This window comes from Eleutherodactylus coqui, chromosome 10 (genome assembly GCF_035609145.1).
Source record: "Eleutherodactylus coqui strain aEleCoq1 chromosome 10, aEleCoq1.hap1, whole genome shotgun sequence".
Taxonomy (NCBI): domain Eukaryota; kingdom Metazoa; phylum Chordata; class Amphibia; order Anura; family Eleutherodactylidae; genus Eleutherodactylus; species Eleutherodactylus coqui.
This window is the reverse complement of record NC_089846.1, coordinates 100,339,012-100,362,344: the sequence shown is the minus strand read 5'-3', so window position 1 is coordinate 100,362,344 and position 23,333 is coordinate 100,339,012. Positions and strand designations below refer to the sequence as shown.

The following is a 23,333-nucleotide window of genomic DNA, read 5'->3' as shown; positions in this document are numbered from 1 at the left end:
AAGTGAATTAGTTAACCCAAGAAGACAAAGTCCTATAAACCATAATGCATACAAAAAAGTGCTAAGGAGTCTCTAATCACTTAGGACTGAAATACTTAAGGGGTTAATAGAATACAACCCCTCATGGCTTGTTTTGATGCATCTCACCATAAAAGCAGGTAGACCTATACAATATAAACCTAGGAGGGGTATAAGGACATATTTCACAAACCTGCAGTGACTGCTCTTCCACTCCCCTCACCCTTTTAATGAGGACACAAGGTATTCAGCCAGGGAAAGCAGGGCTTTCCACATTATTAGGACGGACGAGGGAGGGTAGGCGAGGTTCACAAAGAATATTAGGGAGAGTGACAGAAATAGGTCCACTGCCTGGTAGAAGCTCTACTTTCAATGGTTACTATATCATATAGGTCAGCATGTCCCTGCCCTGGAGCGCAGCCTCTTACGCTAGAAGAAAGCAAGCACACCGACACGTAAGCAATCTCCTTCGTTCCCGATAACGAACTACCTGAAACATCCAATGGCAAATGTGAAATATTAATCAAAAGGCATTTATTCAAGAACAATCTGTACATGTTAAAACATACACATTCCGTTAAAAAGGCCTTCAATTGTATCTAAACCAGCGTGTTAGCAGCTGAGAAGGACATACCATCATATATCTGTACACCTTATATGCAATTAAATACACTAAAAAGTGTTGATTCTGAATAAATTACAACAAAAAGAAACCCAATGCCGGATAAAAATGTATCATAATTGAGGTTACGGTCATTCACAAAATGATCCCGGGTCAAAACTAGAGTAGAACCCATTACTGCTCGAAAATGTATCATTTCCTTCTAATGGTTTTCTTTAATTCACAGCAGCTTCACTGCTCAGTAGAAGTTTCTGTAATTCCTTGAAAGTTCTTCATCTTTTATCGAAAGTTGAGTCAAACATGAAGACCATCAAAATTCAATTCACAAATGTCCTAAATCTGTGCAGCATCATGTGCCAGACACCACTGCGAACCAATCAGTATTTTTCAGGTAGGGTCCTGGCTGGACTACAAAAGGGGTTGTGACTAGAGATGAGCGAGCATACTCGTTAAGGGCAATTACTTGATCGAGCATTGTCTTTAGCAAGTACCTGCCCGCTCGGAAGAAAAGGGTCGGCTGCCGGCGGGGGAGAGCGGGGAGGAACGGAGGGGAGATCTCTCTCTTCCTCTCTCCCCCCGCTCACTGCCGCAACTCACGTCTCATCCGCGCCGGCAGCCGAACCTTTTCTCTTGAGCGGGCAGGTACTCGCTAAGGACAATGCTCGATCGTGTAATTGTCCTTAGCGAGTATGCTCGCTCGTCTCTAGTTGCGACATCATGTTCTAGGAAAAGAATGTTAAACACATCCGTACCATTATAGGATTGGACGTATGGTCCTATTTTTATGGCAGTAGTACCTTCAGGTCATAACGGTTAATACTGTATTATGACAGAGGTCAATGGTTCCTAATCTATAACTACTCTTCATGGTTATTTGGAAATTCACTATATCTTGGATAAATCACATTTTACTTAAATGTCACATAACATTGACTATATAAAGTCAGAGCATTTCCAAGACAAGAACTCGCGCAGAAGAGAGCGCATGTAATCATGTTGTCATTGTGATAAGCAGCACAAGGTGACAAGAAGGTCAACTATGATGAACAGCATCTGTCAAAAATATCCACAAAAATGCAGATAAAGTTAAAAGGGTTGTCGAAGATTAAAAAAAAAGAAACAAAACCCTGCATTTCTCCAGAAAGCTCTCCATGGGGCTTGCCTAATATTGCAACGGTTCCCGATTCAAGTAAATAGGGCCGAGTTGCAATGCTAGGCATAACCCATGAACAAGAGTGGCGCTATTAAGACCAGATACTGATACATTTGTTTGTAATCCGTTTTTATTTTCTGACATGACTAAGGAGCTGCCAACTTTCTAACAGCATTCGAAAATAGGATTTGCAGTGGGGCCACACGGACTATGGGAACCTGTAGTCTTGCGATGTTCATGGTCTTCCATGGAAGAGGGTTGTGTGCTCTCTGATTTGTGCAAAGGTGACTGTAGCAAGGGGAGGTGGAGATGAGCTGTGATCACCACGTAATGTGAACGGTGGATCGTATGTTCTCCATATAGAGGTGTCACCATTCACTGAAATCCTCCCGGTGAGGATAATGAGAGGACTATCAAAAAGTTTTCTCTAGAGAACAGGAAGTGTCAGACTATCATTAGGTTTAAAAGGGAACCTGTTACCAGATTCATGCTGGCAGAACCACAAGCAGCATCAACTTAAGACAGGTCTGTACATGTGGCCCATGTATGTTTTATTCTGACACATGATGGGGTTTCAGAATAAACATACTTTGAAGTTAGACTTGGAACAGAGCTCCAAGTCACAGGAGCAGGTCTTCACGCTGGCCTCTCGCTGCCGACATCATGTAGAGTGACAGCTCTCTCTAGACACAAAAAGTTGAGAACCGTCACTCTACAGTATGCAGCCGGGAATGGGCTGATGTGGCCCTGCTCCCTGTTCTGAATCAATCTTTGAGGTATGCTTCGAAATAAAACATACACGGGTATAATAGACATACCTGTCCTGGGTTCATGCTGCTGTGGTTCAGGCAGCAAAAACCTGGTGGCATTTTCCTTTTAGATGGTCAGTGTGAAAACTAATGGATTTTAGGATTTATTTTAAAATGTAGATCATAGAATCAAAAAATTAAAAAAAGAAAAAAAACAAACAAAAAACAAAACACAACACAAACACCGGTTACTTCAGAAGGGTCGGTGATCCAGGGATTATTCCGCTTGCCAGATTGGAGTCCAGAATTTTTTTCCCCTAAAATGAGGAAAATTGGCTTTACCTCATTGGGTTTTTTTGCCTTTTTCTGGATCAACATTGCGGGGGAATAGGCTGAACTAGATGGGTATGTTAAAAAAAAAAATATATATATATATTTTTCTTTTGTTTTTTTACATATTTCAAAATGTGATTTAAACCATGGGCCGTGTTCTGATGAGACATTCCCTTTAATAAATACGGTATATGAGTGTCTAGGATGATTGTGTCTTATATATGTAGCACGGAGACTATAACTCTTATTAACGAGAGAACTAAAAACTTGTGGGTTGCGATATTCTTTTCTCTGTTCTGTACCACCGTACTCGTGAAATAGCAAATATGAAATAACAGCAGTAATGTCGGCACTGAACAACTTTTAAAACACCTCCAAAATCCATTAGTGGTACTGTATGTAACTAGAGTGCTCCAGCTTCTCAATACATCAGAGATTATTTCAGATTTATTGGAAATGTGTTAGAAAGCCTGTATCCATCATAACAGAGAAAGCATTACAAGCCGCTGCCTTCGTTTTTACGATTTAGGCCTGAATTCCAAGGGAAAATGTGGGGGACCGTGTCAGAGCAGAGCAACCCTGACTATTAGATTGTGATGCGTCTTAATGGGGTTATTTGGGACCTTTTCTATTAATGACCCATCATAAGGCAGGGTCCGCCGCTCATAATCCCCGTCAATCAGTTGATTCCCGCACCGCTGTCCGTACAGACAGAATTGGAAGGAGATAGCATTGTCTGTGCAGTGGCCAGGGTTGGTACTGCAGGCACAGTGCTATCTGTACTGGCAATCAGCTGATCAGTGAACCCATGCCAATCATCCACTGCTGACCTATTCATAAGATAGGTCATCAATAGAAAATATCCAAAAAATCCTGACAACCCCTTTAATGGAATCCCAACTAATGCTGGAAACCCTAACAACACAGTGAACACTGTCTAATTATTGCAATACTGTGCCAGACTACTGGGCCATAGCTTTTACTACGCTACTAGTCAGAAAATGTGGGCAGATATCCAAGACAGATGCAATGGTATAACATTGCATATAGCAGAGCTTTTATGCTACTATAACCTTACTCAAACCCATACAATAATTTATATATTATGGGCAAAAAAATAATACCGCTACATATATGATAGTAGTCTAAGGTAAGCGCAGGAAGCATGTCACAGAGATCTCATCTGTCCCTTCCTGAGGCGATTTGCAATACAAGACAGGCAAGCATGGGGAGTTAGATGCCTGAGCGTTGAGAGCAGCAAATCAAGAAAATGAAGAATGAATGAAGACAGGAGAGATGTCAGCAGGTCATCTGGGAAATAAAGATTCAGGACTAGGATTTAGACAGAGATCACATTATAAGTGCATTGACGTATGTTACAGGACTTAAAATGATTAAGGTCATTTTCTGTCTATTGGAGATGCTTGGGCTTACATCAAATATGAAAGACCCTTGAGTGCTGGGGACTCTCAGATATAAAAGGGACATACATAGACCGGTCTACAGGGCTCATCCGCACCTCGCTGCATTAATCTGCAATTTCTGAAAAATGGTAACAGTAGTAGAAAATTTGTGCTTATTTAGTGAAATTGAGAGTCACTGTCAAAAACACTCAGCATTGTTTTACTTAGGAACTTCAGGTCAACTGATAAAGTCAATCTTCCTCCCCCCCCCCCCCACACGACATTAATAATAGCCCATGTTATTCAAAAACATTAATTAAAGCTGCTTAATAAGGGAACGTCACTGAGGGAATAACTAGGCTTTGGCACTAATCTGTAGAACAAGGGAACGAGTAGCTTTGGTCAATATTTGCACAGGTTTGGACAGATCTTCCAAACCAGAAGCTGTACTTCCCCAAAGTACCATGATAGATGGATCTTCGTTGTTCTCCCTACCAAATATGTGCAGGATGAGCTAGATGGTCATCCATATAACAAAATACTCCCTCTGCTAGAGATCACAGGGTTAACCAAACAAACAAGGAATGTGCACATCGGAAAACGATATCCTTCATTGCCACACTGCTGCTTACCAGAAGATGAAGTTGCCATGATGCAGAGCAAGAAGGCTAGAAGAAGAGCCCTTATGGTAAAAAATCGAGACGTGCTTCATCTCAGAGAACTCTGCAACTTTATCCTGGAAGAGGATAGTAATACTTAAATAGGCTATAATTTCCAAATCGCTCACTCGCCATTACACTAGACGTCGGTTCTACACATTCCTGCTTTACGTTCACTACTAGAGATGAGCGAGTATACTCGCTAAGGCACATTACTTGAGCGAGTAGTGCCTTAGCCGAGTATCTCCCCGCTTGTCTCTAAAGATTCGGGGGTCGGCGGGGGAGAGCGGGGAGGAACGGAGGGGAGATCTCTCTCTCCCTCTCTCCCCCCCGCAGCTCACTTATCACCGGCGCCGGCCCCCCGAATCTTTAGAGACGAGCGGGGAGATACTCGGCTAAGGCACTACTCGCTCGAGTAATGTACCTTAGCGCGCATACTCGCTCATCTCTATTCGCTACCAGTTGTGTTCATCAACTAAACCTCAGGAACCACCGAGTGCAATAAGTCGACATGAAAATACTCAATATATTCCAGTTATACAAAATTATAAATGCATCTTTTTCTAGGACTAAAAAGATGGACTTAAAGCAAAAAACAAACCGGGCTTAAGAAGCCTCATTACAAATAATATCTGATAGAATTGGCAATCTCATTGGGAAGGACTTTGAGGGTCCATAGAATGTTGTAAACAAGTTAATGGGAACTGAGTTTTCTCAGAACTCTTCAATAATTTATGAAAAATATAGACTGTGTGATTGAGGGGAACCCGCTTAAAAGAATATTAGTGCTCACTGCTGTATATCTGGCCGACACAAAAATACTGGACTAGTCCTCTTAAAGTAAGTCTGTCATGTTGAACATGCTGAGCTGTATCTGGGCACCATTGGCCAGAGAAGGAGGAGCAGAATAATACCTGCTCTATAATATATTGCCTGCAGTTACAGCGGCTGTTCAATGTGCCAGATTTGATGTGCAAACTACAAATAGCCCAACAGGGAGATGAGCTGTACTCGGCCCACCGCATGGTGGTAGGTAAACTGGATTAAACATTGGAATCTTTTTAGAAGCTCACATTAAAAGAAAGTATGGATAAGAAAAAAAAATCCAGAGGCGGCCTGGGGGCAAAGATAGATTAGAAAAGTGCACAACCAAGATATGAATCAAGAACTGAAGTCAATTATTAAGTGGGCATTTATAGAGTTGGACGTTGGTTCCTGGTGCCGGTCCTCCGTCTAGCGACACCGGCGCTCAGCAGGAACAGTTGCCACATCCTTTTACACTATTGATGATCTCTTCTTGTAGCTTCCTCCTTTCCTCCTCTTTGGATGACTGTTGGCTGCTGTTCTCTGCCTTCTGGCTGTTGTTACTGTTTAGAACCCTATTGCTTTGTGTGTGCCAAAGTTCCGAATAAAGGCTTCCAGGATTTTCCAGAAGTTCAAAATGTGTACCTCGTTCTGCTACTTTACCCTGCCAAGAAGAGCAAAGAGAGGTCATTGAAGAGGAGGCATGGCAAAGTCAAGATCATTGCATACAAACCTGAACCATACACAAGGATATATGATCAGTCAACTCGGTAAGAAGAAGAAGGAGAGTTAGTTTTGGTGCAGCAGTCCCAAAAAATTACATGGTCTAATTTCTACAAAGTTAAGTCTGAAGGCCTTCTAGTAGAGCAAAAGACAAGCATCATGACGACAACCATTTGTCAGGCATAACAATTCCCTAACTAGGATCACTCACTACAACAGGCTGCATAGTGCTACATGCGGGTGCATCCCCTCCAGACACTACCCCTGTCTGAAGAACACAAGCACCCTAGAAACTAGGCCAAAACCTTAGCAGTCAATATTTGCATAACCACACCCACAGAGCGCAAACTGGACAGCTCAGCTGATAGGGTCCTTCTAGGCGGGACGACTGCCAGCTGCAGATGCGCCAGACAGTTGTCTCAGATGGTTACTCCTGTGCTTTTACACAGGAGCGATCATGGCTTAGTGAATAGAGGTGAAGAGGCCGGCGATGATCTGCTTACATGGGCCTCATCATTCTCTAGTTCTTATACCTGCATAAATACCTGCGGTATTTACACTGAACGATCCACTGTGCAACACAATTTTTGTCACAGATAAGCAGACAGGCGGCTTCTAGTAACTTTAGTGCACTGAATTCAGAAATGATATCCTTTTTTTTTGCCACAAAGTTTTCCAATTATGGGTAATAATGTAATCCAATTGCCGTTGTATTGTAATTTTTTGGAAATCTGCCTATACAATTAATCCAGTCGGCTCTCCATTAACCTTGCTTAATAAAAAGAACAACAAAAGTGATTGCACAACTATTTCACAATTGCTGTTACACACCGTGCGCTGACTGAACAGTATAAGGGTAGGTTTATGTAACATATAGGGGATGTTTCCACGTGGGGGAAACGCTGCAGGTCATCTACCAGTAAGTTGTAATTAATGAACTGTGTTTTTACAGGTCGGTGGTTAGACTAAATAAAAGAATCAAAATCATAAAACAAAAATACATGTTTAGTATCACAGGGTCTGTAAAAGTCCGATCTATCAGAGTAATACACTATTTACTGCGCACAGTGAACATAGTTGTCAAAAAAGAAATAAATTTAAGAACGCCAAAAATGCGCTTTATTGGTCATTCTGTGTCCTAGAGAAAATGCAATAAAAAGCGATCAAAAAGTCTTATATATATACCAAAATGGTACTAATGCAAACTACAGGACGTCCCGCAAAAAAAACCGAGCCCTCGCACAGCTATGTGGACAGAAAAGTAAAAAAGTTATTGCGTGCAGAAGATGGCGGCAGAAAATACTTTTAAAAAATTAAAGGCCTTTGAAAAAAAATAAAAGTAGTACAAAAAAAACAAAAAAACAGCTACATAAGTTTGGTATCCTAGTAATTATACTGACCCATAGAATAAAGTTAATCCTCTCATTTCTGTTGCAGTTTGTGGGCCGTAGAAACAAGACACACCGAAAGATGGTGGAATTTCGTTTTTTGTTATTTTACACCACTTTGAACTTTTTAAAGGTTTTTCAGCTACGTTGATGGATAAATAAGGAGTTACAATTTTAAAACAAACAAAAAGTTTGATTACTAAGGGGTTAAATAACTTGAAAATGAGACATGCCACTAATATTCAGTTTTACCCGTGTAATCAGCAGGTTTTCATTTTACAGAAACAGAGCAATTACTTTCGTTTATGAAATTTTTTTTTTAATTCTATGCACAGTGTTATCGTTCAGAATCCAGCGATCCAGCAAGCATCTAATCGATGGTCGGTCTGTGTTAAAGGGCCTGTACTACCTCTTCAAGCTGCATAGCCTTGGCCTCTTTCGCTAGTTCGGAGAACAGAAGTAAATATCCTCATTTGAAGTGCACATTTGCGGATTCATTTACAGTATATTTGCTCAAACGCATACGATTCATTACCTTAACGCCTGTGAAAATGGAAGCAGCATGTAAAAAAATATCCGATTCCTAAACAGTTAGGTCCGGCTCACTCGACTCTGTAGGTATAGTGTGTTCCACATGCGGAATACACTGTAGCAATATCCAATGGGCAGCCATGAGCGGAAAATGAGCGCATGAATAACGGTATCATGTTCTATCTTGGCATGTATTACCCACACATATACTCCAAAATAGTGCATGGCGATTGGTGGCGCAGAGCAAGTATGCAAGGTCATTGTGTACATTAGGGATATAACTTTTTTACAAGCTCATATTTCTGTATCCTAATTTGATGCACAAAATATAATTCTATAATTCTATGATTTTTGCGTTTTTTTTAAGCTTCTTAGTGACGGCCAATCCGCCTTTTTACAGCAGTCACTAATGGGCTTTAGACCTGCACATACATCTTTTTAAGGCGGTGGCTTGGCTGACTGCTGACAGCCAGGCTCCTGCTCTAACACACAGGAACAGAGAAGGCTCAGATCCTGGCAGTTTAACCCCTTGCATTCCACAATCAACAGCAACTGCACCATGCAAGCAGATGACCGCGAAAGTAGGCTTCACCTGTCACTCATTGGTAACCCACGATGCAATCATGAGGTACCAACAGGTTCCCAGGGCAGCTGAAAACCTGACAAAGGCCTCCATGTCTGCATGTAACTCAGCCTATTAGACACCGCTTCCAGCAGAGTCTAACAGGCTGCAGTCATAGGCATTGTACAATGCACTACATAAGTAATGCAGTGTACTACACTTGCAATCAAACAATCACAAGTCCCCTTGAGCAGCCAAATAGTGTCAAAAAAGTTCAATGACGTTTAATTAAAAAAAAAAAAAATTCAGTTTAAAAAACAAACACATTCTTCCCCCCATAAAATCCTTTCAGGGTGACTACTCACTAGCGTCTGCGAATGCGCTGCTTTTTTCCCCCAGGTGTCTATGGGGCTTTCTAATGTTATAAATGCATCACAGCAAATATCGTAATTTACCGCGAAATTGCGCGATGCGATTTTAACATTAACAAGTCCCATAGACCCCTGGAGAAAAAAAAAAGCTGCCAATTTCGCAGTAAAAAAGAACTATAGTGGGTAGTCACCCTTAAATGGATAAAATACCAATTTCTTGTTAAAAAGCAGCATATAATTTCTATTACCAGGTTTGTAACGATCCAAACTATGGAAAGACAATTTTATTTATCTCACTTGGTGATCACCAGAAAAAATAAACAGTAATGCCAGACTTGATATTTTTCTTTTGTTTGCCATCAATCGAAAAGTCACATTTACCACAAAATGGTACCAATAAAAACTACAAGTCTACAAAAACAATAGTTCAAAAAAACAAGTCCTCCCAGAGCTCTGATGCTGGAGAAATATAAATGTGGGTCTTAGAATGCGGGATGCAGATTCACTTGGTTTCTTTAAAAACTTTGTGCTCCAACCTTGTTTTTAGCTATAGTGGTAAAAAATAATAATAAATTCTATCTAAACTTGGTGTTGCAGTAATCGTGCTGATCCAGAAGGTTATCAGGTTATTCTTACCAAACGATGAACACCGTGAAAACAAAACACAATGGCAGACTATCTAGGGTGAGGAGGGTTTGTTCCTTCTCCTTTCTCCCCCACAAAAAAATAAATAAAGTTATAAAACACATTATATGAGGTAAGGCCCAATTCACACAGGCGGATTTAATTTGTGGAGCCTGCGGCGCGGGAGATCTGCTAATCAAGCCGCCCATAGGGATGCATTGGACGTGCCGCGGATACACAGGAGATTCAAAATTAAAAAAAAAAAGGCATTGCGGATGCGCCTGCGATTTCATGCTCATGTCTGCGGGCACGGGTGGATTCCACTGCGGGATTCAGCAGCAGAATCCGTGCATGCCCGTGATCATGAGGCCTCAACCTAGAGTGCTGCTATTAAAATATACAACTCGGCCCACAAAAAACAAGCCCTTATACGGCGATGTCAGCAAGTCATGGCTCTTGCAATGTGATGATGAAAATTGCTTGGTCCTTAAAGGGGTTGTCCTGCGGCAGCAAGTGGGGTTATACACTTCTGTATGGCCATATTAATGCACTTTGTAATATACATCGTGCATTAAATATGAGCCATACAGAAGTTATTCACTTACCTGCTCCGTTGCTGGCGTCCCCGTCTCCATGGCTCCGTCTAATTTCGCTGGCTTCTTGCTTTTTTAGACACGCTTGCGCTGTGCGGTCTTCTGCCTGGTGAATGGGGCCGCTCGTGCCGGAGAGCTGGTCACCGCGTCATCATCGTAGCTCCGCCTCCGTCACGTGGTGCCGATCAGCCAATGAGGTGGCTGTATCGGCAGTGGAACGCGGATGACAGAAGAAGAAACTCCACGGTGCACCATGGGAAGACCCGCGGTGCACCGTGGGAGAAGACCAGCGGCGCCATCTTTAAAAGAAGAAATGAAGAAGTTGCAGAACGCTGATGCAGGTAAGTGCAATTTGCTTGTTAAAAACTAAACACATGCTTTCTTTTTCACAGGGCAGAATGCGGGGGTCCATTTAAAAAAAAATAAAAAAATAAAAATAAATTTAAAAAAAATCGCTTTCGCCGCGAGACAACCGCTTTAAGGAACAAAAAGAGGCTGGTCACTGAAGGGGTTGATTTTGTACTCTGTAGATTCAAAGTGATGACATGAAAACTATGAAGGAACATATGTGAAATTAAGTAGTAAACAGAAACCATATTAACCAAACCAGAATATATTTTAGATTTTTCAAAGTAGCGGTCTTTGACTTTGATGACAGTTTTGCAAACTCTTGACATTCTCTCAATCAGCTTCTTGGAGGTAGTCACCTGGATAACTTTACAATTAACTGGTATGCCTTGTTTCAGCGAGCGCTGCCCACTGAGCGGATGTAACGCATGTACCCATCGGATGGGATGGCTGTGTGCGTCCCTCACTGAGGACATGTGACGTTCCCCCAACTGCCTTTCATCATCAGGGATGGTCACCAAGACCCTGTTTCCACCCGATACTGGAACACATTAAGGTAATTAGTGGAGCTCAAACGCTCCCATCCCCTTGATTTTTTCCTCCCCAATTCATTTTTGAATGCTATGTATATATTATTGTGTGCACGATACACTACGAGTGAAAAGTGTGCTCTTTTTTATTACCGAAACGCGTTGCAACCATTTGAAAATTTTTGGTTTGTCAATAAATCTCCTAGCCTTCCGTACCGGTCTGCCTTGCTGTGTTGATGCAACATTGGTGGGGGGTTTCTATTGCTCATTAGACCCCCTCCCTCTCAGTTAGTTCCATTTGTTCTCTAGTTTTACACTTACTTATGAGCGTGGGTATTTTTTTCTACCACGGTATTTCTCTCCACTTCCAACATCCCTGTTTTTGGCTTTTGGCTCCTACCCCGACGCTCTCCCGTTGCTTGGATGTGGTTTATGCATAAGAAGTGTATATAAGGTTTTAGCCTTCTAGGACTCAAGATGTGGCGACTATCCTTTATTAGGCTAGTCGTCCACACCCGGCGAGTCCTTCTCATGTATTCACACTATTGGCTGTTTACGTCACAAGGTGCTATTCTTCGGATTTTCTTTTTCTAAGAGTTAATTTGTGGAATTTCTTGCCTTCTTAAGGCAGACTCACACAGCCATATGCTCAAAGACGCTTGCATAAGCGCAACATATTCGCGCCGCAGAGTCTTACTGCATGCATTTTAGCACATTTTACTGTACTTTTTGCGCTGTTGGGTAGCTTCACATCAGCACGGGACACACTCATGTCATGATTTAAAAGGCTGTGCAGCCTAATTAGTACCTGATGTGTTCGATGTCTGGCGGAATTGCGCAGCATATTGTACAATTACGCAGGTATCAGATGCGCATTTGCATGCAAATGCGCACAAAGATGGAACATGCTGGGGGGTTTTTTCCACACGCAAAAACGCATACTGTGAGAGAACGCATTGAAATCAATTGGTTCTATTCTCTGCGGATCACACACACAAATACGTACATATGAATCCGCCCTTAATGTGTTTGAGACCATCAGTTGTGATGTGTAGAGGTAGGGTTGGTACCCCATTCCATACAGTGTTTAGCCACTACTGTTCTAATCCATATCATGGCAAGAGCCACTCAACTAAGTAAAAAAAAAACGACAGTCCTCAGTCACTTTAAGACGTGAAGGCCAGTCAATTTGGAAAATTTTAAGAACTTTGAAAGTATCAAGTGCAGTCGTGAAGCCATCAAACACTATGATGAAACTGGCTCTCATGAGGACTTCTCAGGAAAGAAAAGGCCAAGAGTTACATCTGCTGCAGAGGATAAGTTCATTAGCGTTAGAAACCACACATTATAGCGCATCAGATCAGAGCAGACAGAGGTCAAGTACCAGACATATCTCAACAAAGACATTGCTAAAATAATTTCGAATTACTGCTGAGAAGCCATGAACAAGAAGAGAATTGATTTGGCCAAGAAGCACAGGAAATGGACATTAGGCCAGTGGAAATCTGTACTTTGGTCTGACAAGTCAAAATTTGAAATGTTTGGTACCAACTATCATGATTTTGAGAGACGTAGAAAAGGTTAGTGGATGGTTTCTACATGTGTGGTTCTTGCCGTGAAGCATGAAGGAGGTGGGATGTTGTAGGGGTGCTTTGCTGGTGATTTATTCAAAACTCAAGGCACACTTAGCCAGCATTGCTACCATAGCATTCTGCCATTCCATCTGGTTTGTGCTGAATAGGACCATAAGTTGTTTTTTCCTAGGACAATGACCCTAAACACCCCTCCTGGCTGTGTAACGGCTTCTGGCTAAGACGAAAAGTGATGGAGTGCTGCATCTGATGACATGGCCTCCACAAATCACCTAAACCCAACTGAGATGGCTTGGGATGAGTTGGACTGCAGAGTGAAGGAAAAACAGCCAATAAATGCTCAGCACCTCTGGGACCTCCATCAAGGCTGTTGAAAAACCATTCCAGGTGAAGACCTCATGAAGCCAACAGAGAATGTAAGAGTATACAAAGCGGTCATCAAAGCAAAAGGGCTACTAAGAATCTAAAATATCAAAAAAACAAAAAATTCTGGTTTGTTTCACACTTTCTTGTTTGCTACCGAATTTCATATTTGTTCCTGCATAGAGTTGTGTCATCAATATTAAACAAAAATGTAGAAAAAAAAGAAAAGAAAAATCCATGGAATTAAAAGGTGTGCGGAAACTTCTGACTGGTACTGTAACCCTATTGAGGTCATTTATATGGAAGGTTTTTGTTATTCACTTCAAGAGTGAAAACTCAGCACCGGAGATACGACAGATGAAGTGATCCTGGGGTCGGTCATCCAACTAAAACCACTACGGTCCACCTGAAATTTAGGCCTGAAATTTAAGCCAACGACAACAAAACACAAGCATAAAAGTAATGATCACAACAAGTGTATATCAAATTAGCCAGTAACTTAGAAGGGTACATTTTGATCAAACCAACATAACTGCAAGAGAAACACAAGTACCACAGAATATATACAAAATTATAGCAAAAAGTTTACGGTTTACACTTCAGTATGCAAAAATATACAAGAGAGTCCACACTGTGCAAACACAACATGGTGCAGGTTATGGCCAATTATCAATACACTCTTTGTCAAAAACAAATCCCGCCCCTAGAAGCGGTGGTCATTTTGCTGCAAAACTCGTCCTGCAGTTCCATCTCAGGCGGATATACAAATGATGAGAGTTGTAGTGATTAGATGGACGGTCTTGTCACCCGAGGCCCTAAAAGTGGTTTACTTCTTGGCCTATAAAAGGCTCTTATAGGCTCCTTGTGTGTAGTGACCTCTTCTTCCACTTGTGTAGAGCTTGTTGACCTCTAGACGCCTCTACGACACAGAGAAGAGATTTCACCCCGTTACCAGAGTCTGAGAGGGGGCACACTATTGGGATGTGAGAAGATGGATGGTCGTATCCATGAATTGTCTCCCACCGGGCCGTTCTGACCAGACTGTTAGGAGGTGTTAGGACCAGTGGATGCCTAAGAGGTGAATGGAGTCAGGATGCCCTCAACAGACCCCCAGCAGAAAGGACCGTTGGAGCTGTTTGCAGTTGTTTGACAAATCCAAGTTTAGTTTGGGCACTGATGACAGCAGTCTTCGTATCTGGAGACCTCGGGGTGAGCGCCTCAATCCTGCCTTTGCTGTGGAGCGGCACACTGCCCTCTGCTGGTGTGATGGTCTGGGGGGCATCGCATAAGACAATCGGTCACGCCTAGTAGTGGAACGAGGGACAATGACAGCTCAGCAATATGTTCAGGACATGTATTCCTTTCATGGCTGCTTCCAAGAGGCAGCAGGAGAATGCTCGGCCGCACACACAAGGGGTTCAGAGGAATGTCTCCACAACATTGTCACACTTCCGTGGTCTGAATGGTCACCAGATTTATTTTCAATAGAACACGTAGAGGACTATCTGGAATACCGACTTTGACAGCCGACAAGTTTGCATTATCTAGAGACTCTGTTACAGCAAATATGGAGGAATATTCCACAGGATACCATACAGAACATTTGTGCCTCCATGCCTGCCCGTGTCATATCTTGTATCCAAACGAGACGCAGCCTAGCAGGATACTAGAACCTCCATGCTTCCCTGTATCACATCTTATATCCGAGCTAGAGGCGGTACAACAGGGTACTAAAGCGTCCATGCCCCACGCATCACATCTTGTATCCAAGCTAGAGGTGGTACAACAGGGTACTAGAGCCTCCATGCCCCCCATATCACATCTTGTATCCAAGCTAGAGGCGGAACAAAAGTGTACTAGAGCCTCCATGCCCCCCATATCACATCTTGTATCCAAGCTAAAGACAGTACAACAGGGTACTAGAGCGTCCATGTCCCCCGTATCACATCTTGTATCCAAGCTACAGGCAGTACAACAGGGTACTAGAGCCTCCAGTTTCCCTGTTTCACATCTTGTATCCAAGCTAGAGGCGGTACAACAGGGTACTAGAGTTCCCCTACAAGTGGAGGGAGTTTTTCCATAATAAATGATACTTTTGCTCTGAAATTGTAATCACTGACTTACGTTTCAATCACACAGAGAACGTTTCATCCATGCGACAGGTTCTAGGTGCTTGGTTTTCTTTTGACAATGAGCGCAGCATCATAACAAATAGTTAATTTAATGTATAACGTGCTTGTATGCCTTTATTGTAATAACCTTCAGAACGATTCAGAAGAAAACTACTAACACATAATTGGCAAAGACAGTGTGTAGCCTCTACCGGAGGGACGGCGGCGCAGATTACAATTAGTGATCACTGAATCATGTCATAAATAAATATTGACTTCATGTAGAATACAAATAATCTACATACCATATAAGGTGTATATAATCACTTTCAGCATGATTCAGGAGTCAACTACAAAAAGCCATAATGGCAGAAACGTCTGTGTGCAGCATCCAGTCTGGAGGGAGCGCTGATTGACTGACATAGAAGCTTTATTTTAAGTAGAGGGTGATTAAACAGAACTCTGCAAAAGCTGATCTATCCTACATGAACAGCAAAGAGCAGCGCTTTTTATTCTGTCCCAAAGCCGGGCGGACCCCATTATAATCAATGGGGTCCCCCCGATGCTGTTCGGTTCCATCCAGAGACAGAACCATTCGGCTGCATGGATTCCACTGTCCTGTTCCCTGAACAGGGCAAGAAAGCGGAGTCCCAGCGCAGATGTGAAAACAGCCTTATCCATACTAATACTCCCTTTTCACGGCTAAACCGCTGAAGCGATTTTGGCAGGGAGATGGCTTGCCTCTTGAGGAAGGACATCGGCTACGTTTTATGCCAAAAATTGTATAGAATTCTCTAGGGAGCGCGACAAGACTAATTTATTTGGTGATGCGCATGCTCACCTCCTCTGGCGCCGTGGTGTAGGAGATGGTGGTCCACATCATAAGCTATGCCTACACAAACGGGCAAACATGTCGATGCCGCACGTATGCGATTATTAAGCTAGCGGAGATACCCGTTGCTTGAGATTAGAAACTGGAACCAAAGACACATTTGCATGGATTGAGATTTTAAAGAAAATCTGTGTTGCCCATAGCAACCAATCACAGCGCAGCGTCTATTTTCAAGAAATGAAAGCCGAGCTCTGGCATATTGTAAGAGCCATTATTATGACTGGAATAGCAAAAGGAGAAAGTGCTTTAATGCTACGCATTCCGATAATACCGACGATTTGCCTTTTCAATTCAAAAGGCTGCGATTCCGTCCAGAAATAGCATATGTGATGAGGATCAATAAGGCTGAAGGGCAAACACTTTAGGTAGCAGGTTTACATTTAGAAAAACCGTGTTTTTCTCCTGGGCAGCTGTATATGGCGGCTCACGTGTATACAGCCCACAAAACCTTTATATCCTAGCAGAAGATGACAAGACCATAAACGTACAGAACAGTCCTGACACAATAAAGTTACATTTCTTTCACCATTTCAACTTTTTACGTTTCAATATACAGCAAAACAAAGATTAGATTAAAAAAATACAAATTCCACACGGACAAAGTCATGAGTAACAAGCTACCGGTAGTATAAACCATTTCTACTATGCATGAATTTACGATTTGATTTATTAATTAGCTGCAACCTGCGCTGTATAATACTTTTATGCACGGTCAACCCCTTCTTATATATTTGTTTAAATCGAATGTTAAACTTTGATCACATCTGTGATATACAAATATACACACACATACACATATACATACATATATATATATATATACATACACACACACACACACACACATACATACATACAGACACATTAATATAATTTATATATATACACACACAATATATATATATATATATATATATATATATATATATATATATAGACACATTAATATAATTTATATATACACACATATAATATATACATACACAAACATATACACACAAACACACACACACTATATATATATATATAAAGCTGAAAGCCCTCACTGACTGACTGACTCACTCACTGACTCACTGACTGACTCGCCAAAAGTTCTCCAACTTCCCGATGTCGTAGAAACATGAAATTTGGCGCAAGCATAGATTATCTCCAAAATAGGAAAAGTAATTGGGTCCCAACTCGATTATTCAATTCTAGCGCAAAAGAATTGGCGTCGGAATTTTACGTACATAATCTAAATCTGTCACTTCCCAATGCCATAGAAACTTAAAATTTGGGACGGGCATTGATTATGACATAAATAGGAAAAGTTAATGGGTCCCAACTCGATTATTTAATTCTATGCGCAAAAGAATTAGCGTCCAAATTTTACGTACGGAATGTAATTTCTTCCCTTTCCGGTGTCATAGAAACAGGAAATTTGGCAAGAGCATTGATTATGTCATAAATAGGAAAAGCTAATGGGTCCCAACTCCATTATTCAATTCTATGCGCAAAAGAATTGGCGTCGAAATTTTACATACGGAATGTAATTTTTTCACTTTCCGGTGTCCTAGAAACGGGAAATTTGGCACGAGCATTGATTATGTCATAAATAGGAAAAGCTAATGGGTCCCAACTCCATTATTCAATTCTATGCGCAAAAGAATTAGCGTCCAAATTTTACGTACGGAATGTAATTCTTTCACTTTCCGGTGTCATAGAAACGTGAACTTTGGCACGAGCATTGATTATGTCATAAATAGGAAAAGTTCATAGGTCCCAACTCGATTATTCAATTCTATGCGCAAAAGAATTAGCGTCCACATTTTACGTGTGGAATGTAAGTTTTTCACTTTCCGATGTCATAGAAACGGGAAATTTGGCACGAGCATTGAATATGTCATAAATAGGAAAAGCTAATGGGTCCCAATTTGATTATTCAATTCTAAGCGCAAAAGAATTAGTGTCCAAATTTTACGTATGTAATCTAATTCTCTCACTTCCTGATGTCATTTTATATAAAGGAAACGTTGCGTGGTTACCTCCCGTGGTATTTCCTGGGTAACGCAGAGAACTATGCAAAATGGTGAACATATCTTTTTCCTCAGTATCTCTAAAGTAACCACGATATATATAGATATATATATATATATATATATATATATATATATATATAAATAAATATATATAAAAAGACGAAAGCCCTGACTGACTCGCCAAAAGTTCTCCAACTTCCCGATGTCGTAGAAACATGAAATTTGGCACACGCATAGATTATATCCAAAATAGGAAAAGTAATTGGGTCCCAACTCGATTATTCAATTCTAGCGCAAAAGAATTGGCGTCGAAATTTTACGTACTTAATCTAAATCTGTCACTTTCCGGTGTCATAGAAACTTAAAATTTGGCCCGAGCATTGATTATGTCATAAATGGGAAAAGTTAATGGGTCCCAACACGATTATTCAATTCTATGCGCAAAAGAATTAGCGTCCAAATTTTACGTACGGAATCTAATTCTCTCACTTCCCGGTGTTATAGAAACTCGAAATTTGGCAGGAGCATTGATTATGTCATAAATAGGAAAAGTTAATGGGTCCCAACTCGATTATTCAATTCTATGCGCAAAAGAATTAGCGTCCAAATTCTACGTGCGTAATCTAATTTTCTCACTTTCCGGTGTCATAGAAACATGAAATTTGGCACGGGCATTGATTATGTCATAAATAGGAAAAGTTAATAGGTCCCAACTCGATTATTCAATACTAGCGCAAAAGAATTGACGTCGAAATTTTACGTGCGGAACGTAATTTTTTCACTTTCCGGTGTAATTGAAACGGGAAATTTGGCACGAGCATTGATTATGTCATAAATATTAAAAGCTAATGGGTCCCAACTTGATTATTCAATTCTACGTGCGGAATGTAATTTTCTTACTTTCCGGTGTCATAGAAACAGGAAATTTGGCACGAGCATTGATTATGTCATAAATAGGAAAAGCTAATGGGTCCCAACTCCATTATTCAATTCTATGCGCAAAAGAATTAGCGTCCAAATTTTATGTACGTAATCTAATTCTCTCACTTCCTGATGTCATTTTATATAAAGGAAACGTCGCATGGTTACCTCCCGTGGTGTTTTCTGGGTAACGCAGAGAACTATGCAAAATGGTGAACATATGTTTTTCCTCAGTATCTCTAAAGTAACCACGACTTCATAAGATTTTCCGTGTGAACCAAATTAACTCGGGCGAAGCCAGGTATATCAGCTAGTGTGTATATATATATATGTGTGTATATATATATATACATATACATACATACACACATATATATATACACACACACTATTATATATATATATATATAAAAATAATAAAATGTGTGGTTCTCTGGTGGGTACAGGGTCAGCCTGAATTATCTGCTCACAGGAGATAATAATGATAATAATATGAGCCGCAGCTAATGATGCTTACATAAACCGTTCCTTTCGCGTTTAATCCATGGGTCAGGTCATTTATTTACCAGTCATTTTGGTAATATTCGTTAACACTAATGATGATAAAATATTTGTATTGTGTGACCCAGATATGCAGAAAACCATTTTTTTAACATGCCTATTGGTAATGACATAAACAAGGGCTGCAGAGCAAAGTTCCTCTATGCACTCCGATGAGAGCTGCCGAGAGCCTCAATGTCCAAGCATGCCGTCTTACTATAGAGCAAGTGTGACGGCCACGCCGGCGGGGAACAATGTAGAGCAGCAGGGATGTGACTCTAGAACAAGCGGAACTAATTTCCTGGATTGGGTCTACCGCATCTGCATAATACCAGCCGACACAGCAGCCTTAAACACCGGTGTCTACAAACCGAAGCCATAATGTAACCCTGCTGAAAGTTCTACTACTTCTATAGATGAGAGGGGAGGCCGAGTTCTGCTGTGGAGCTGAATGATTCCTGCAGTCTCATGGCTAGTAACTGCTTACAGATATCCAGACTATATATTCCAGCCAGTAAAACCAAAACGTATAACCCGCGTTATATACTGCTGCTGTTACAGACATAAGTCATTTCTGGACTGTGGACGTAATAGCTTTTATAATCAACCACTCACCCAACTAATTGGCTGCATGAACAATGATTTCACTTATCATATTTTAGCGTTGACAATCTGAGCTTCTCGAGGTCTCCTGTGGGATCGCACCGTGACCCTAGTGCAGCGGCTCGTGAGCGCTGGGGCTTGGGCGTCTGGTAAGATTCAACCGGGTTGTGATTTCGCTACATGAGATCACATTTGACATGTCACATCAGGTCTGCGGACCACATAAGACGAATAGCAATGGATCCAGTGCTTCCTATCGGTTCCCAGCAGCTTGCATGCTGCATCCGTATAGTGAGGTGTTAACCCCGATACTACTGTAACATTAGATACAGCCAATGCAATCATTCACTGGCCGTTAGCCACATCAGGGTTAAAATACACGAAGAGCCATTGTCTATCTGAAGAACCACAGCTTTGCACATAAGAACACAAGTAGATCTGAGCCAGTGCATCTGCTTCAAGCAAGAATTGGCTACCAAATAGCAAAAATGGCCACAAAACAGATTGGAAGTGGGAAGAGGCATCTGTACGCCAATTAACCTATTGTTGCTGAAGGGGTACATTCAGTTATGAAAGCAAAAATTTTAAGTCTTTTTTGTGACTACCAATACAGAGCTGAAACACAGCCAACTGTCTGGCCCCAAGCTCCCGGGGAGGAAAATGGAGACGTCTTGGTTCTAATGTACAATGCGAGATAACGCTACATAGGCCCGTCTAGTGGCATGTAGTTTAGACTTTATGAAGAGTTTCCCACTCAACAAGATATACCATAAATGTCCGATAAACCTGTTTTATGTGGGGATGCACACTCTTTATCGATGAATAGCTGGTGGAGGTGCGCTCCATCCACTTCTATGGGAGTTAAGAAAACTCCAGTGACTCCCATAAACTCAGAGAGCTACATATACACCTCCCCACTCATCCATCGCCTGCTTGCAGCAGCCTCGTCTGGTGGGACAGGGAACCCTGTTCATCTGAGAGGTGGGAATTGGCACCTACCAGACATTAAATGTGTCATATCAATAATGACAACATCCCTAAAGAAAAGTTACTAGTAAAGTTAGGTCATCGACTTGTCCTCATTTGAAAAAGTTGAGAAAACGTCCACTTCTTGGCAATACCTATTTGTGTAACTACAGGGTGACAAGTCTGGCCACTAGGGATGGACAAGTAATCACATTTGATTTGATTAAGTATACAGGATTCTCAATTTATCCAAAATAGTGACCTGGACAGGAGAGAAAAGACTGAGTAGTATTACTGAGTAGGCGCGGAATGCAGGCCTTTACTGTTATAGAGGACAGACTGCATGGGAAGGAGGCGGAGCTGGGTGTACAAGTAGGCGCTGGGTCTACTTGTGCCCTAACAGAGGTCTACAGGGGTCGTGTTCAGCAGCCCAGACAATGGGAGGCAATGATCCTCAATCTGTGCTAATGATGTATCATGTATCCACCAGCTCTCTGCAGTCCTGCTGCTAGTAATTCGAACAGTCTTAGTATAGCAAGCAGGGCCTCCAAAAATCATCATAAAATAGACAAGACCACCACACCATATATAGTGCCAGTACAGGACTCATAAAAAGCAAGGGCAATGTGTGCCCCCATGTATAACGCCAGCTTTGCTCCCATAGGAAGCCACGAATTTAACCTTCAGTATTAAAAACTTAGAAAATGAAACAGGAAAACGACTAATTCCAGTAACTACCAGCTGAGGGTGCCGCCATGTTATAGCAAGGCAGCGAGCATATATTTAATTGTAGTGCTATACTACGGCTTCTGTAATATTTGGCGTGTTGCGGTATTACTATATCATGAACTGTACTGTAGCAGCAGAACACACCATTCTTATCTGCTGCTACATCAGGCTACATTCACACAAGCGAGCGCTTCACAGCAAAGTGCGTTACACCAGTCATGCAAACCTTTTGTCTCTGTGACTTATATGGTTTGTGAAGATCATTTCATGATTTAACATTGATCGCCACGATGTACGGAAAAATATTTTAAAAAAAAGAAAAAAAAGAAAATCACATGACTTCTGTGAAATTGCGATCTTCATGCACGTGTTTCACATGTGTGCAAGGATGGCAAGTGTTTTCTATAGACTTCAATGGAAAAAATAGCATCACACTCGTATGCCGTGCAATTTTTTTGCAAGTTCCCCTAGGAAACACATGCTGCAAGGAAAAAATAATTAAAAAAAAAATAAAATAAAATCGCTTATGTGAATGAATCCATTCAAAAGATTGGATTTCGTATTTGTGCGAGTTTTCTGTGCATGGCACAAAACTTGAGCAAGTTTCTTGTTCATCTGAATAAGCCCTCAGAAGGAGGGAAGATCTACAAGCAGAGCACACAGCAAGTCCTTGACAACAAGAATTAAGCCATTATGTAAAAAAAATTAGATTTAGATTTTTTTTTATTTGGCAAGTTAAAAAAAAAAGTTTTTGAGCCCCTAAAGGCGCCATCAGCATGCATTAAAAATCTACTTAACTGTATTGTGTCTTGTTAGTTGTGTTTTGCTAGCAAAAACCATGAAAATCTAAATTAAAAATTGCCCATACAGTTAAAAATTTTTTTTTTACTTTTTAGCCCATATTGTCCAGGGCTTGTGGTCATCCAAGTTTCCCAGCTTTTGAGAACAAAATCTTCCTCCTTATACATTTCTCCGGCCTGATGTATTGCTTCGGCATGCAGAGATCCAGTGAAGTAACCTGAGCATTTCTTATTAATAGGTCATGGACTTACAGTTCAGTTTGCTGTGTCTCCCTCCCAGTTTGAGAGGAGGCGCTCCTATAAAGCATGGTTAGCATGCAGTACCCTCCAGAAGCCTGTAAACTCCCCATGTTTCAAACAGCAGATAACTAGTCAGAAACATTTCTG

The 23,333-nt window shown here is 41.3% G+C and overlaps 1 protein-coding gene across 1 annotated transcript in view; it reads right to left on the bottom strand.

Annotated features, from left to right (window-relative positions):
* Positions 1-6,111: 6,111 nt before the first annotated feature.
* The window catches only part of ABCB7 (ATP binding cassette subfamily B member 7), a 118,361-nt gene continuing 101,139 nt past the window's right edge, over positions 6,112-23,333 (bottom strand). The window contains exon 16 of the mRNA XM_066581640.1: positions 6,112-6,405. Within this exon, the coding sequence (XP_066437737.1) occupies positions 6,187-6,405 (219 nt within the window). The 3' untranslated portion in view covers positions 6,112-6,186. The remainder of the gene's footprint in view (positions 6,406-23,333) is intronic.